The sequence below is a fragment of the Anthonomus grandis genome, chromosome 3 (assembly GCF_022605725.1).
Source record: "Anthonomus grandis grandis chromosome 3, icAntGran1.3, whole genome shotgun sequence".
Taxonomy (NCBI): domain Eukaryota; kingdom Metazoa; phylum Arthropoda; class Insecta; order Coleoptera; family Curculionidae; genus Anthonomus; species Anthonomus grandis.
In genome coordinates, this window is record NC_065548.1 from 31296434 (window position 1) to 31311707 (window position 15274).

The 15274-nt window shown below is 29.2% G+C and overlaps 1 protein-coding gene across 2 annotated transcripts in view; it reads right to left on the minus strand.

Moving 5' to 3' along the window:
* LOC126734377 (chondroitin sulfate synthase 1) overlaps positions 1-15274 on the minus strand; it is a 493776-nt gene that overhangs the window by 433948 nt on the left and 44554 nt on the right. For both annotated transcript variants that reach the window (XM_050437976.1, XM_050437975.1), the window contains exon 4: positions 15051-15229. In XM_050437976.1, the coding sequence (XP_050293933.1) occupies positions 15051-15229 (179 nt within the window). The remainder of the gene's footprint in view (positions 1-15050; positions 15230-15274) is intronic.

Sequence of the window (15274 nt, forward strand, 5' to 3'; positions counted from 1 at the left end):
CCATTGAACAACAAAAATTTATTTATAAAATTGTTCAAGAACGAAATGAAATTACGTAAGAGCGACTGAAATATATATATTCCATGCACTGGCTATGAGAGGAAGAGAGAAAGAAAATGTGCCCGCGGATGGCTCTTTCTTGCTCCTACGTTAATATTCAAACCGTAAATCTCTTTCTTTTTATCTCCACTAACTCATATCTTATTCTCTTGTCCGATCATCCTTTTTGTATACTCCCCAACTCAAGCGCGCGTAAAGAAGTTTTATTTCAAAATACTGAACTCAGTATAAATATTAAAATTTATATGTTCTTATAATTTATACTAGTTTTAATGTGCATTAACGAGCTGAACCAATACCTCCTATAATAATATAATTCTAAAGGAGGTATTGGCTGTACCCGTGTCGATTGTATTATCGGTTTCGTATAATCCCTGTTCAGTCTGCATTACCTCTGAGATTTCTAAATATTCTTATGTAACAAAAAATATTGTCATTTTATATTTAGGTAAGCAATTTACATACGGTAATAAAAGTTTTTTGAATTTGCATTTGTAGACTCCGCTCTTGAGATATCTTAAATAAAAAAATTTAAGTCGCCGTAAAATAATGCAATCTGTTCACTTGCCGACTCTGTTACACTTGGTAATTCTCCAATTGGTCCTCCATTGATTGATCCACCACACATACAAAATAAAAAGCATACCAAATATGGGCGAATTAAGGCTTATTAAAGTTTTAGGTTTCCCAGTCCCCAAATATAGCAAAACATTGCTTATTGCTAATAACTTACGTTTTGATCTTTTATCCACATGGCCTTGTTAATATTTCTTTGCTGTATTTTCTGTGCTTGATAACGATAATCCTAATAGAAGATTTGAATTTTTTGATATTGTGAGAGCTACGCTCGTCAAAAAAATTTTCATTACTTATTTAATGAAAGTGCTTGTTCGATTTATTAACTCTAAGTAAATTAAATAGCTATTACTATAACGAGATCCCACGAGTATTTGGAAAAAGGCATACGCAATATCTCCACAAAATCCATGTTTGTGTCACTATTTATATAAGGAAATTTAAAAAGGCCAAATATATGCTAGAAAGATCTATCGAATGACAATTCATGAATTAGAAAATCAAAGAAACTCACACAGCAATACATCTTATCTATACTTCTAGTTAGGCCATGGTAGGAAAATAATTATCCTAATGATTAAATAATTATCCTCCCAATGGATTAAAAGTAGAGATTCTGTTAAATAGCGTTCTAGACCCCCGAGACCTACCTCCTCTTAATTTATTTCTCTGAGGCCACCATTCGATTCCCAGAATGTCAAGCTATTCATACATACATATTCTAGTTGAATGAATACAATTTTAATTTAATGAGGATATATTTAGACAAATAAACTACTACATCGTAGCTTTGTAGAATATAATTGAAAATTATTTTTTTAAAAATAAGATATCAAAAGAAGGTGTTGCCATTTAAGATCATAAAGTTCTAAAGGGTCCGTGGAAGTGAAGAGGTTACTGAAAATAAGTTAGTTATTACATTATTTTGTTTCCCCTTTCTATTAAAAAATATTGTCATTGATATTTGTTTGAGTACTTAAATAAAGTTATTGTAAGTTTTCAAATTGTCACACTATTTATATAAATTATAAACAAAAACAACATTACAGAAAAGTTTAAAATGGACCAAAGATAAATTCCCAAAACTATAATTTCTGATAATTCTGAGTTTCATGAATTAACTGATTTATAAAAATCAAGTCCGGAAATCTAAATTATATATAATTATGTAAATTAGGTTTTTTTCCCAACTGATCACGTTTTCTTGGAATGTCGTATTAAGCCGATGAAATCTAGATTAAGCAGTATTTTATTCGAAAAATGTAACCTTTATCAAAGATATGTAGTTACTACAGATTTTGTTCAAAAATAACTTTAATATAAGCAGAATTAAGGTGAATTCTGAAGCTAAAGAAAAATTTTAATTTATTGTAATGAAAAAAACTTTGATGCTTACAAATGGTAGTTAACTTGTTCATGTACCCCATTAATTTTAGATTTCTAGTTTGATGTGGTAAGCGGTGGCGTAGAGTTTGTATCTTTATATAATAAACGTTCGACATAATAATAAAAGTTCATTACATTATTCATAAAATAAGTAAATCAATATAAATAGAAAAGTTGAAATTCAAAATTACAAGGCTAAAACGTCTTTTGATTATGGAGATAGCTACTTATGTACATTTAATGTTAAAAATGTAAATCTGAGATCGAATAATCAATTTTATTACTAAACATGACCTCACGATACATCCTAATACGATTCTGTTCCTCCAACCATAATGAGTCGTAGTCAGACGTTGGGCAACAAGATAGTGTCAGTTGCAGGGCCGTTCCTATGGTATCTGCCGCCCGGGTGCAAAAAAAAATTTTCCGCCCCTACTTTACCCCACCGAATCCGGCCTTTGATAAACATTTGTAAATAAATAACTTGAAATAATTTTACGTTAAAAAAAACAACATTTTAGAAACATAAACACTTTATTTTATATTAAATTATAATTTTATTTACAATTTATTTGTAATGTAATGTATTTACAAATAAGTTGTAATTAAATACAAACATTTAATTAATATACATATATTTAAGTTGTAATTAAATACATACATACATATTATTTACATATGCAACATGCACTTTATAATATGTATATGTATACATAAAGGGGCAGGTAGGTAACATATCCAATGATTATACAAAGTTTGCTTTTCTCGCTTTTTTTAATGCAAATGTTTTAACAATGTTAGATACATCTATATTTTCTGCAATTTCTTTTTCAATACTAATTATTGATAAGTCATAAAGCCTCTCTTGACCCATTGTGGATCGTAAATAATTTTTTATTATTTTGAGTTTAGAAAAGCTTCTTTCTCCACTAGCTACTGTGACAGGTAATGTTAAGAAATTCTAATGGAAATTACTAAATTGGGAAAAACATAGATGAGGTTATTTACAAATAGGTAGGTAAGAACATTTAAGGCATTAATTTCAGGGAAAATATAGAGTGCAACATTATCAATTTCATCAGATAAATCTTGAGCTAAAATATCTTTTTCATTTTTTGATGGATCATATAAAATTTTCTCCACAGCTTCACATTTTGCAAACCTAATTGATTTTTCTGTTTGGAGAAAGCTATGTAGGTTGTTAAGAAAATTAAACAACGTATCATGTTGCTTCATTTGCTCAAATCTTTCTTCCAATTTTAATAATGTAGGATCTAATATAACAAAGTAAAAATTAATTTTAATCTGATCAACTGGATTTTTAGGGGCCTCGTCTACACACTCATAGTCAAATAAACGCTTTTTTGTTCGAGGTCTAACAATATTAATCGGAGAAAATGAAGGGTCGCAATCAATATCTTCGGCAACTTCTTTAGCCTCCTCTAAAATATCAGTGAAACCTTCATCTGATCTAATACTAGATATTTATGTTTTAGTCTGTTTTAAGATTAAAATAATATTAGGTAGGGCAACATCGGATTCCTGCATCACTTTACTTGCAATATGAATTTTTGTTAACACATTATACCATATAATAATGGAACAAATAAATTTAAACGACTTAATTTTTAAGAATAATGAATTAGCCATAGTTTTGGTATCGGAGTCCCTGTTATTATCAAAGTAAAGTGCAAATAAAGCGTCATATATTTGTCCTAAATTATGTCTAAGAACTTTCAGAGCATCTATTCTGCTTTCCCATCTAGTACTAGAAAGAGGTTTTAGTGTTAACGTTGGGATTTCATCTTTTAAAACTTGCCAACGTTTAGTTGATGCGGAGAAAAAAACGTAAAGTTCCTGCACAATAGCAAAGAAACTTGTAATTTCTAAAGATGCTTTTGCAGCATCATTAACAACTAAGTTTAAGCTATGGGCTGCACAAGGCACGTAAAAAGCTCTAGGGTTCAATTCAATAATTTTTTTTTTGTAAATCATTATTGCGACCCTTCATATTCGTTGCATTATCATATCCCTGACCCCTTAAATCGCCTAAACAAATATTGTGAGTCTCCAAAAAATCCAATAAAACATTAGTTAAGCCTTGTCCTGTCGAATCTGATATTGAAATGAATCCCAAAAACTGCTATCTAATTTCGATTTGCTTTGATGTATTATTTAATAAAACAAACCTTATTACAATAGTTAGTTGGACCTGATGACTCACGTCAGGAGACGTATCCAAAATAATTGAAAAATATTTACTAGCATTTAACATAGATATAATGTCATGTCTTATTTGCTCTCCCAGAAGGAAAATTAATTCATTTTGAATATGAACACCTAAATAATGAGGCATATTTGATGGAGTTATTTTAATCCTGTTAATGTGATCGCATATTGTTTCATTAAAATTGGCAATTATTTCGATTAATTTTAAAAAGTATCCGTTTTGTTGCTCGTATATCTTGTTATTTTCACCTCTAAAACTCAAATTTTGACCGGCTAAAAACTTGACAACATAAATTATAATTTTCAAAACAGAAACCCATCTATCTTTTACCATGTTTATTAATTTCTCATTTAGTGAATCAGTTGTCGTTTTAGAAGAAATTGATTGTTTTAAATCAAGCCAAGATTTTGTATTACAAATATGCCCCTTTGACTTTTCATGTCTTTCTATAAGTTCACTTAAATATCTCCAATCGTTATAACCCTCAACCAAACCACTACCACCAGAAAAAGTTTTAAATATTTTGCAAGGAAAACAATATACACAACCTTTTGATTTAGAATATACTAGCCAAACCCTCGGAATTATTTCTCCATTACACATTTTTTTTAATAATAAATAGATGAGAATCCTCTATTGTCTTTATTTAAAGGAAACGTCATATCAGCCTCCGTTAGTTGCGTAGGCCTTAACTCTATCAGAGTTAATTTAATTTTATTCAATAAAACATTTGGCCAATAGCCAGGATCCTTATAGACATTAATATTTTCAAAGCTTACTTCAGATCCTTGTTCTGCTAATAAAACATCACCTTCCACTATAGTTTTGGTATTCGATGAATTCTCCTTCTCTTCTCCGCTATTGACCATTATACATATAGTGTCCGTCACATTTTCATCTCGGGCTTGGGAACTTGATGGTTTGTCATGTGATCTTGTTGGGATTAAAAACGCTTGGAGTGAACTGCAAGCCTTTTTAGTTAATTCTTCTTTTTCACGCTTTCGTTTTCTGTACTGTGCTCCAGAAAGCTTTTTTTCGATTATCAGACATAATATAACAAAACAAATCCAAAATTAAAATAAATCCAAGTTATCCTATATTTTGCCTGAATGAATAAAGAGATATATTTTTAACGTTTCAAATAAAAAAAAAATAAATATTAAGATTAAATGCTACTTTTTTATTAAGCAAATAACTAATATTTGGAAGGTGAGCAGCCAAACGGAATTAGTGGATGAGTGCGACTACTGGCTATTCATAACGCATCATTTTTTTCCTCAAGTTCAAAATTAATTATTTTTTTTTTAGTTATTATATTATTTGACTCTACATAAGTCAACATTACTTTTTTAAATATAATTAATTGTGCTAACAATAATTTAAAAAATCTCAAGAGTAAAAAAATTGGGAGATTTCTAATAGGAGTAATAGGTATCTAAAAAAAGGAAAAAAACTTAAATTTCAGGAAAAATAAAAAAATATTATGCATTATAAATAGGCAGTAGGTTCAATCATCCAGCATTTCCGTTTGGCTACCCATTTTCCAAATATCCTATATATTTTAAAAATATAAAAACGATATTTAAATTTTATATGACAGCTCAAAAAAAATGTAATCAAATAACGTATGTGTAGAGATACTTACCTTTTTAATTTTTACTGTCTGTTTTACCACAATATTAAACAAAAGCTTTTAATAACGTTGCGATTTACACGACTACAGGCTACACGCTTAAAATTTTAAATGAAACAAGTGCACGCACTGCACGCATTTATATGCCTTGACCACAGACAAGTATTTTCCTGAAAAATCTTGGTCGCGACATATTTTTTCCAACTCGTTGCGACCTGAAGCGGACTGAAGCCGTGTATCTAGGATATATGAAGCCGTATACCTATTAAATTTGAATCGGAAATATAACTAATAATATTTAGACTGTTATAAAGTAACTTTAATACATTAATTAATAATTAATAATTAATAATATTTACATATGTATAATAATATAAAATAATATGTGTATAATTATTTTTTAAAAGAAATTATTAAATTTGAAAAATATTTATTAAAAAACATATTTATTTAGTTTTCTCTGACCTACCGCCCGGGTACCCCGCACCCCCTGCACCCCCGAGTCGGAACGGCCCCGAGTGCAATTAAGTACTGTTTAACCATTGATTCATATAGTATTGAATGAAACAAAAGGTACTAATAAAATTGGTTAATCATGTGCGCTTACTATTTACGGTTTCTTCTCATCTTCCAAGATAGTGCTCTTTCTTGCTGTAAGTCTAAACCGTAAACTAGTACACGTTAGACTTCTACTAGCAGCTGTGAAAGAAGAAATTGTTGTAACTAGTTAAATATGATTTATAAAGACTCTAGTATAAAACAAATGCAATTATAAAGAGAAATATTATTAAATTTCACATATACTCAAAAAAAATACTACTAACACAATTCATTAGCTTGTCTTATGTTACCATTGATCGCTTTGATTTATTTGTAAATATCTGAAGCAAGTAAAAATTCGGTCTAAACGAGGTTTGATATTTATCAACTCTTATGCAATTTTGGCGATATTTACGCTGCCTATGATGTTACATTTTTACCATTTCTTCATATTTCTTTATAATAGAGGCATATATTTGAAAAATTATTTTAATAATTTTAAATTCTACAATAAAACTTAAAGCAGAATAATAAATTTCAAAATTTACGTTCTTATTTATCTTTTGAAAAATGTATTAAGGATAGTCTGAAAGTGGCACAGTTACGGAGATTTATTAACATTATATGGCATTTACAGTATTAAAAAACTCATGAAAGTAGCAAGTAGAAATTATTTATTTAAAAGAAAAGTGTTTAAAAAAAGACATATCAAGAAAATAATTGTTAGAATTTAAGGTGCAATTGCATGCGGCTTACAAGTGGATTCAAGAATACTTTATTAAATATTAAGTAATCTTGTCTTAAAACTATTTTGCTTTCAAAATAAAAAATATTCACTTGCTAAAAAATCTTCAATTTAAAGCCTGCATGAACGCTCATTGCTAATATAAACATTTAATTTGTATATCTGTGTCTAGATACACAAGAAACTGAATGCTAATTTTTAAAAAAATATATCTACAGTACTATAAAATTATTGGAAAAAAAAATATTTTTTTCTTACCACTATACCACATTGCAGTGTGAAATTTAAGAAATTTAGGACATATATTTCTAGGAACTGTGCTGATTTTGTCCAATACATCCTTTAATTTTGTCACAATATTAAAAAAAGATTAAATGTCTAAGTAAACGACAATAATCTTACACTGACTAGCATCAGCATCAAAGGTACTTAATTTAACTTAAAAACTTTTTTAGCTTGAGAACTTACAGACAAAATATAAGATGTAACTACAACTTTTTTTAATTTATTTTCTATAACTTTTAGCTAAAGTATATTTTAATGTTGGGTCAATGTAGCTCTGATAATTATGCAGAATAATTATAAAACGTTGGTTAAAATCTGGCCTCAATTCTTAAAAATATTCTTGAAAAGCAACAGAAGAGTTTTGTTTCCTGAAAATGGTTTACTTTATAGGATACGAGGTGTGTCCAAAAAGTATCTATCTAATCTATCTAAAAGTATCATATTTCCTCTTCGAAGTTACTTTTTATCTTCTGGCTTATAAAATCCGTCAAAGTAATTACCATTTGATTAAACAACATGCTTCCAATACCCATTAATTTTTAAAAGCAGCCCTAGTACTCACTTTGAGGTATTACTTTTAAACCATTTGTCATATTACTTTTAAACATTTGCAGTAACAGTTCGTCAATTTTTCTAAATGCCATTTTTTCTTATTATATTACGGAATATTTTAATTAATTGGAGATAATATTTCTTATTAACTGCCCGACCGTCAGGATTTTACTCTTTTATTTACGTATAACCCATACAGTCTCCAATAATGCCTGGATGATTTTGACAGTATCCACATAACTTTTTTCGAGTTTAAAGCTAAATTTAATACAAATTTATTGCTCTAATTTTTCAACAAAATGCGTCGAAAGTAAATAACTATTAAGAAATGCAAGCAGTTCATTAACCAAAACGTCCTCTGAGTACCTAATTAATTCATAGAATTGGTGAATACGCTCATATCCCACAAATATTGCTTGGACGTTTTGGTGCTGACAACTGACATTTTGATAGTCTTGAGATACACTTGGTATGTGCATGAAATTTGAAAATTACGGATAATGGTCATATCAGCCTAATTGTAAGATTTTTTCTTGTGTAAATAAAGCTTTTCGCATTTGCCGCATTAGATTTAAAGAAATTTAATATCACTGCAATACGTCTAGTTCTGGGGTATACTATAAATATATTTTCGATATATTTGGTATAATATTTGATTAATGCTTATTAGCCTTTGGTCGTAAGTAGCATGCTTCTTACCTTTAAAAGCACCAAGCATGAATAATACTTGACAGTCACAAGCAAGTTAACCATTTTTTTTAATATAAGTTGTGAATCAAACTGTCCGATCATCTTTTATACAAAAAAAATATTGTTATATTATTGCGAAAACCCTAAACTAGATTAAGACCAGTCATTTAATATCTTGGAGAATAAATCATTGCTTTTACACAATTATTTATTGTGATAATCAAAAGTTTCGATTAAGTTTCTTATATCTCAAATAATATATGAATCTTTAAGTTATAAATACCAGCTCTTCGACGTAAATGTTTTATATCCGTAAAAATACTCCGTAAATTGATTGAGGTTATGATCCAAGCTTGAAAACCTTAAATGAACCTACAAATTTACTTTGAATGGGTGATTCAAAGAAGTAATAGCCTAGTAAACACTACAATAGTGCTACATAAAGTGATGGCCAAGTGGTAAAAGTGCTGGTAAGCGATGGTAGCTTTTCAATAGTACTGGCCCAGTTGACTTGCCCAACCGCCATTTTACCATCATTTAGAGTGCCCACCAAGATTCCAGAAATGGGACTAAAAGCACCTATTTGTCTTTATAATGACCATTGATTATTAGAAATAATTGGCCTCTTATTTTACCATCATTAAATATGGTCATCATGTTTTTGGTAACGGGCCTGCATTTTAAAGAATGTTTTGTCATTACACTAACAGACGATAAAAAAATGGCTGCCTTTAAAGACTACCATATCACTAGATATGGCCATAATGTGTTCGCTAATGAGCTTACACAATAGCCCAGTTGGCTTTCGCTATAATGGTACTGATTTTATTATATGGTACCAAAAATTACCAAGAGTTAAGCCTAATGGCCAAACAATAATAATTTCGAAAATAATACTGACACTAAGTTCATTTATTTTACGAATTGTAATAAAATCATCATAATTTAGAGAAAGTAATATTGTTTTAAATAAATGAGACATGGAGCATGCAGAAAGGTTAGTGCCTTCTCTTTATAATATACATATTTCTGGAATATTACTTTAAACAGTGGTTTTCGATAAATCCGTGGTGGAAAGTTTTCAAATGAATACCCTGTATATTGATAGTATTTTTAGCAACAGTGAAAAGAACACTTTTCTGGTCTGTAATGTAGGCGATATAATAATTTAATTTAATCAAACCGTTAGCCTACAACTATTAGATAATGAACTGTCATAATTTAATAGAAAAACATTAATCGAATTTACGTCCGAAATTATCGTCACAGAAATTTTATTACCTTGAAAAACGGGTAACTAAGTGCAATATTTTATTGGCCCCAGTATATTGTATTTTGAATATAGAATAGTTATTTCTATAATTAAAAATTATTTATCAAGGATCTATTGTAAAATAAATAAATTACCAAACTGGTCAACTAAACTAAAAAAAGATAGGCTCTAATTAAATTATATATGACCTTTTAATGAAAAGCTTTAGAGAATTATTTTATTAGTGTTAATAAGAGGGATAAGATATTCGCATAAATATTATAGCAGTTATTATTTACGTAAATAATACAGCTTCCGCTAATAATTACCATAAAATACCAAAAATGGTAATTAATTGTGACAATAGGATTGCATAAATAGGCAGATACGTTACGAGGCAGGTAATTTAGTCGTTGGTTGAGGTCATTGCTTTCGGGTAAAAGGTTGACGATTTTTATTATAAATGCAGCTGTATAAATGTATTGGCACATAAATGACTGGCTGAAAAAGTTGTAAAGGAAATATATGATTTATTACTCATATTACTCAGTGGAGTATCTATGGAAAGCTAGACTGTAAGCCTATTGTATTTTTATATATATGTTTTGTATTGTTTTAACTGGTCAAAAAAATTATAGTTATTTATTTATTATTATAACTTAAGAAATCTAGAATTGTGGTCTCTTAATGGTTAATTAATGATTCGAAAGTCCGGAATATTTGCATCAAAAATTCCAGGTAAAAAAATGGACACACATTTAAGCTATTTGGAAATAGAATATGACTCTCATGAATTGTTTTCGTCTAGATTAGATTTGGTGTCAAGCCGTGTGCGCAGCTATTACGATTTAGGTTTTCATAAAATCATACACTAATCCGAAAGATAAAGTTTTAGATATTATGGAGGCACATTTTCAGACAATTTCAAAAAGTCATCCATGATTCTCTAAAATACTGATTTTTATTCCAGGTTAAAATAAGAAATAAAATCTCGAAATCTACAGTATCAGTTAATGTCTTTAATCCGGTACTTATGGCGACATATTTCACCTTAAAGGCATCAAATGCTTTGTTCGGTTTTTAGAATCTTTAGGAACACTTCTTCATAAGTTGTCAGATCACACTTCTGCGTCATACTTCACCCAGTCAAGACGTGGTTTTTTTGTCCTCTACTTTCCTTTAAAATCCTTTCCCAGACTCTTCTTCTCTGAGCCTGTGGTCAGGTGGGCCTATTCACGCCAGTAAGGCCAAATGATATCACATGAATCGTAGTAGAGGTGAGACAAAATGAAATTACCTTAACTTTATAGTAGGATGTGGTTTGAAATTAACAAAGGCAATCCTTCACATCAGTACACATACACAACAGATGATAGCATGAATATTGGTCAGAGGAAGAGTAAACTCCCCAGATTAACTTAAATCGATTCAGATGTTTATTTTTAATGTCAGGACAGTTTTATCCAAATCTCTTTCTTCTTTCTTTTTTCTTTTCTTTGAACTTTCGGGAGTTCTAGCCCCACACTTAATAAATAACGAAAAACTTTCGTTTGTAGAAGTTTTAAACCTCAATAAACTAATATAAATATCCATCTTTTATTTCATTAGGAAATATTTTTATTAAAACTCTTCGAGCGTTTGAGCCTTTTTAGTTTCTTTAATATTTGACCGTTTAATTAATTAACGCAAGAAATTATTAGAAAAAGTAAAATAGCTGTGTTACTCTTGGAGATGTAGAAATGAAAGATGATTTTTTGTATTTAAAGTAATTAATATATTGGACTCATCTTCAGTGCTAATTGTCAATGGACATACATGAAAGTTTCAGTTTGGAATAACTATCAAAAAGAGTGGTGCAATTAGAACCCTATATTTTTAGGTTCGAGTTTTTAAGGTCCATTAACTAAAGGTCCTATTAAGTAGTAAGTGGGAAAACTTGAGAACTATAGTATATAATTAAGTGGGAAGAGACCCTTAATGCTAACGACTTCACGAGATATTGCACGTGTTTTGCGCTTCTTAGATCGTGCTTATCTAAAAATATCCAGTAGGTCAGCAAATTAGCATTCAACCTCCATTAAGTTAAAAGAATTCATCCATTATGGTCAAAGAGACTGATACAATTTACAAAAAAATGAAAATACGCAAAATCTCGAATTCAAGAACTATATAATTAAATAAATTACATGTAGGTAACATATATCGCTTACTCTCGCCTAACTGTAAAACAAAGTTTATAAAAATATATTATTCTATTACATTTATATTAAACATAAAATGAAAATTAAATAAGTCATATGATTTGAACTCATAATATCTGCTTATTATAGGCAAGACCTTTGTGGTGTGCGTATATATCGAGGCTTGATATAATTATGATTTAGGATTAAAGGAAAATAAGCCTGAAACTAAGTAAGGTTAGATGAGTCCTGGCTGGAAGGTGAAAGCATTATTAACGCAAGTTTCAATAGGGCTTTTTTTGGCTATAATAATTTCTACCTTTTCAAGAAGGTCCATTTTTCTACTCTTGTGGTACTAGTGAATAGCCGAGACTCAAAAAAATCGTCATAATAAACCGAGAAATTGTCATAAAAAAACGTGAAATTTTGCAGTTTGGTATAAGTCGAGAAATAAGTAAAAGAAGCAATTTTTTAAAAATCTTCGATAACATTATAATATGTCAAAATTGATATGTTGGGATACATTGTAGATTAATTTCTACAAAAATCTACTACAATATGGATCACATTTTAATACCATCTTAGTTGCGAGGCATACCGTATAACTTTGTTTTTAACAACAAAAGAGCGCAACTAAGAATACTAATCGACAGATTCGAGGTTTTTTTTGAAAAAAAAAACTATATAAACTACTAAATTTATTCCAAGTTACAGATTTACACTTTACAAATTACCTAAAGGAAAACTTTTATATTAAAAGCTATGGTTTCAATTATATTGTATTCTTTTAAAAAGATTACAGGTAATTTAAAAAAGTTGTAACCTAAAAAACTAAAAACAGCAAATTTGATGCGAAGAATATGAGTTAAATCGAATGACGACGTTGGTGGATGACGATTTTTTGCATGCAACTTCTTAAGTGAACTGTAAATTCTAAAATTAATTTTCTTTGAAGAAGCAAATCTAAGAAGGGTAGTTTCCTCTCTGATTTCTTTTCTAAAGTAAATATTATATTAGGATGGATAGAATTAAGATAAATAAAGGTTAAGAAATTGACGATAATGTCATCTTTTCTCACGAGAGGCATTGTTTTTAGGTCCTGAAAATGTGTCAGTTATTTACCAGTGCCACAAGAGTAGAATGCTGGACCTTCTTTAAAAGATAAAAATCGCTAAAGCTAAATATTATTAAAACTTGCATTTAAGATGTATTCAACTTCGAGCCGGGACTCATCTAACCTTATTAAGTCTTAATAGCGAAACAGTACAAGGCTCTTGCCTATAATAAACAGATGTGGAAGCTAAGTAGAGCTGACGAAGTCTCTTCTTAAGCTCTGGATTTTCTCCTTTAGGGTTGCTTTCAACATTCCAGATCTAGTAGTGTAAATCTCTTTTTTGATTTCTTCTTATAATTCTCAGTGAGTTTCTTTTGATTATCTTTGTTTTTTCTTTATGATGCTTTGTATTAAGTTGTACAAATCTTGAATGCTGACATCATTACGCAACTAATTAATATATCTAATAGACCTTGTCTAATAAGGTACTGATATTTCTATATTTTCTTTGAATAAAATGTACATTTGATTATCATGAATGTGAATCTAACAAAGTCATTATTATTATTTTTGTTATTATTATTATAATTATTATTATAAATGCCAGATAATAAAAGAGAAAATTATATTAAATATTAATATATAATAGAGTAAAGAAAAATAAAATGATTTTAATTCTTTTGGCTTAATCAGTAAGCGATATTCATCATGTTCACATGTCAAAATTAACATGCTACGTTTTACTAATTTAAAGACCTTATGCTTGAAAATTAATGCATCCCATCTGCTTCTACTATTTCTAATATATAATTTATTATGTTTGTAGTATTAGTTACCAGAGTATTTATGTATTTGTAACCATATTAATATTTCAAGGGTAATAAAGTGCAAAAATTTTCATAAACATGATTCGGTAAGCAGTACATCTCTCCACGAAACACATATACTACTTGTGAAAAAAATGAAAAAATTCCAAATGCTTATAACATACATTTTAGTTTATATAGGGTTTATATTCACTGTAGAAGAGATCTTCCCTCATTTAGAATTTACCTCGCTTCGTGTTCAATTATTCATTAAAGTCGTAGATAATACAGGAGACCGTAGATATTACTCTAGGTTGCCATGTTTGCCTTTAATGATTTTTTTCCTATTTTAAGTAGAAAAAAACAACAATAAATTATTAACACTTGTAGTGAGTAAAAGTATATCGCCCTATATCTTGCATGTTTTAAAACTTGATTGTATTAACGAATTAGGGCCAATTAATTCGTAAAAACCTTAACTTAAAAAACAATAAGATCTACTGTTATTATCTTCTACTGCCAAAAATAATGCCAAAATACAGGAAATACACAAAACAATAGTCAAATACAATTAACGACTTATGAATCGTGGACTGAGAATACCAAGACGTTTTGGTTAAACAAGCAAAAAGCCAAAATAACAAAACAAAAGTTTAAGTTCTTGAAATCGAAATTGATGGCCAAACATTATCAGCTAAAAATTTGTAAAATTTAGGAACAGATAAACTAAATGCGCAAAAGTAACTTTAATAAGAAATTATTCATCGTATGCAGTTAAATTCTTTGCTCTTTTTACATTATTTTTGTAGAATAGCTGTTTTTATTACAAAAGCTTTAAGTAACAAAAATCTAGAAGTGAAAGCGCTACTAAAATCAAATTTCGCAAATCAAAAATCCTTCAGATACCAAATATTATTTAAATATCGGCATTTCAAAATTTTTGGGAGAAATAAAAATAAAACTTAATAACTGGTATCTAAAAAATAAAGCATTTTCTAGGAAAATCCATCCCAATTTTTTTTCGTAATAGTAAGAAAATAGTTTATGTAATTCACACTTACCTCATAATTCCACGTACAAGAAACCCCGGCGAATTTCCTCACACACCTGCCAATTTCCACATCCTCGTGGTTCGTATACAAGTTGACCAAACAATCTTCTATATACGGAGCGATCCTTTTAAGTGTTTCCCTGCTCATTATCATGCCTGGTCCACCCATACAGAAGTTTTCATCTGTGTCTAAAATAAAAACGACAATCCTTTATGTTTTAAAGTTTTTTATAC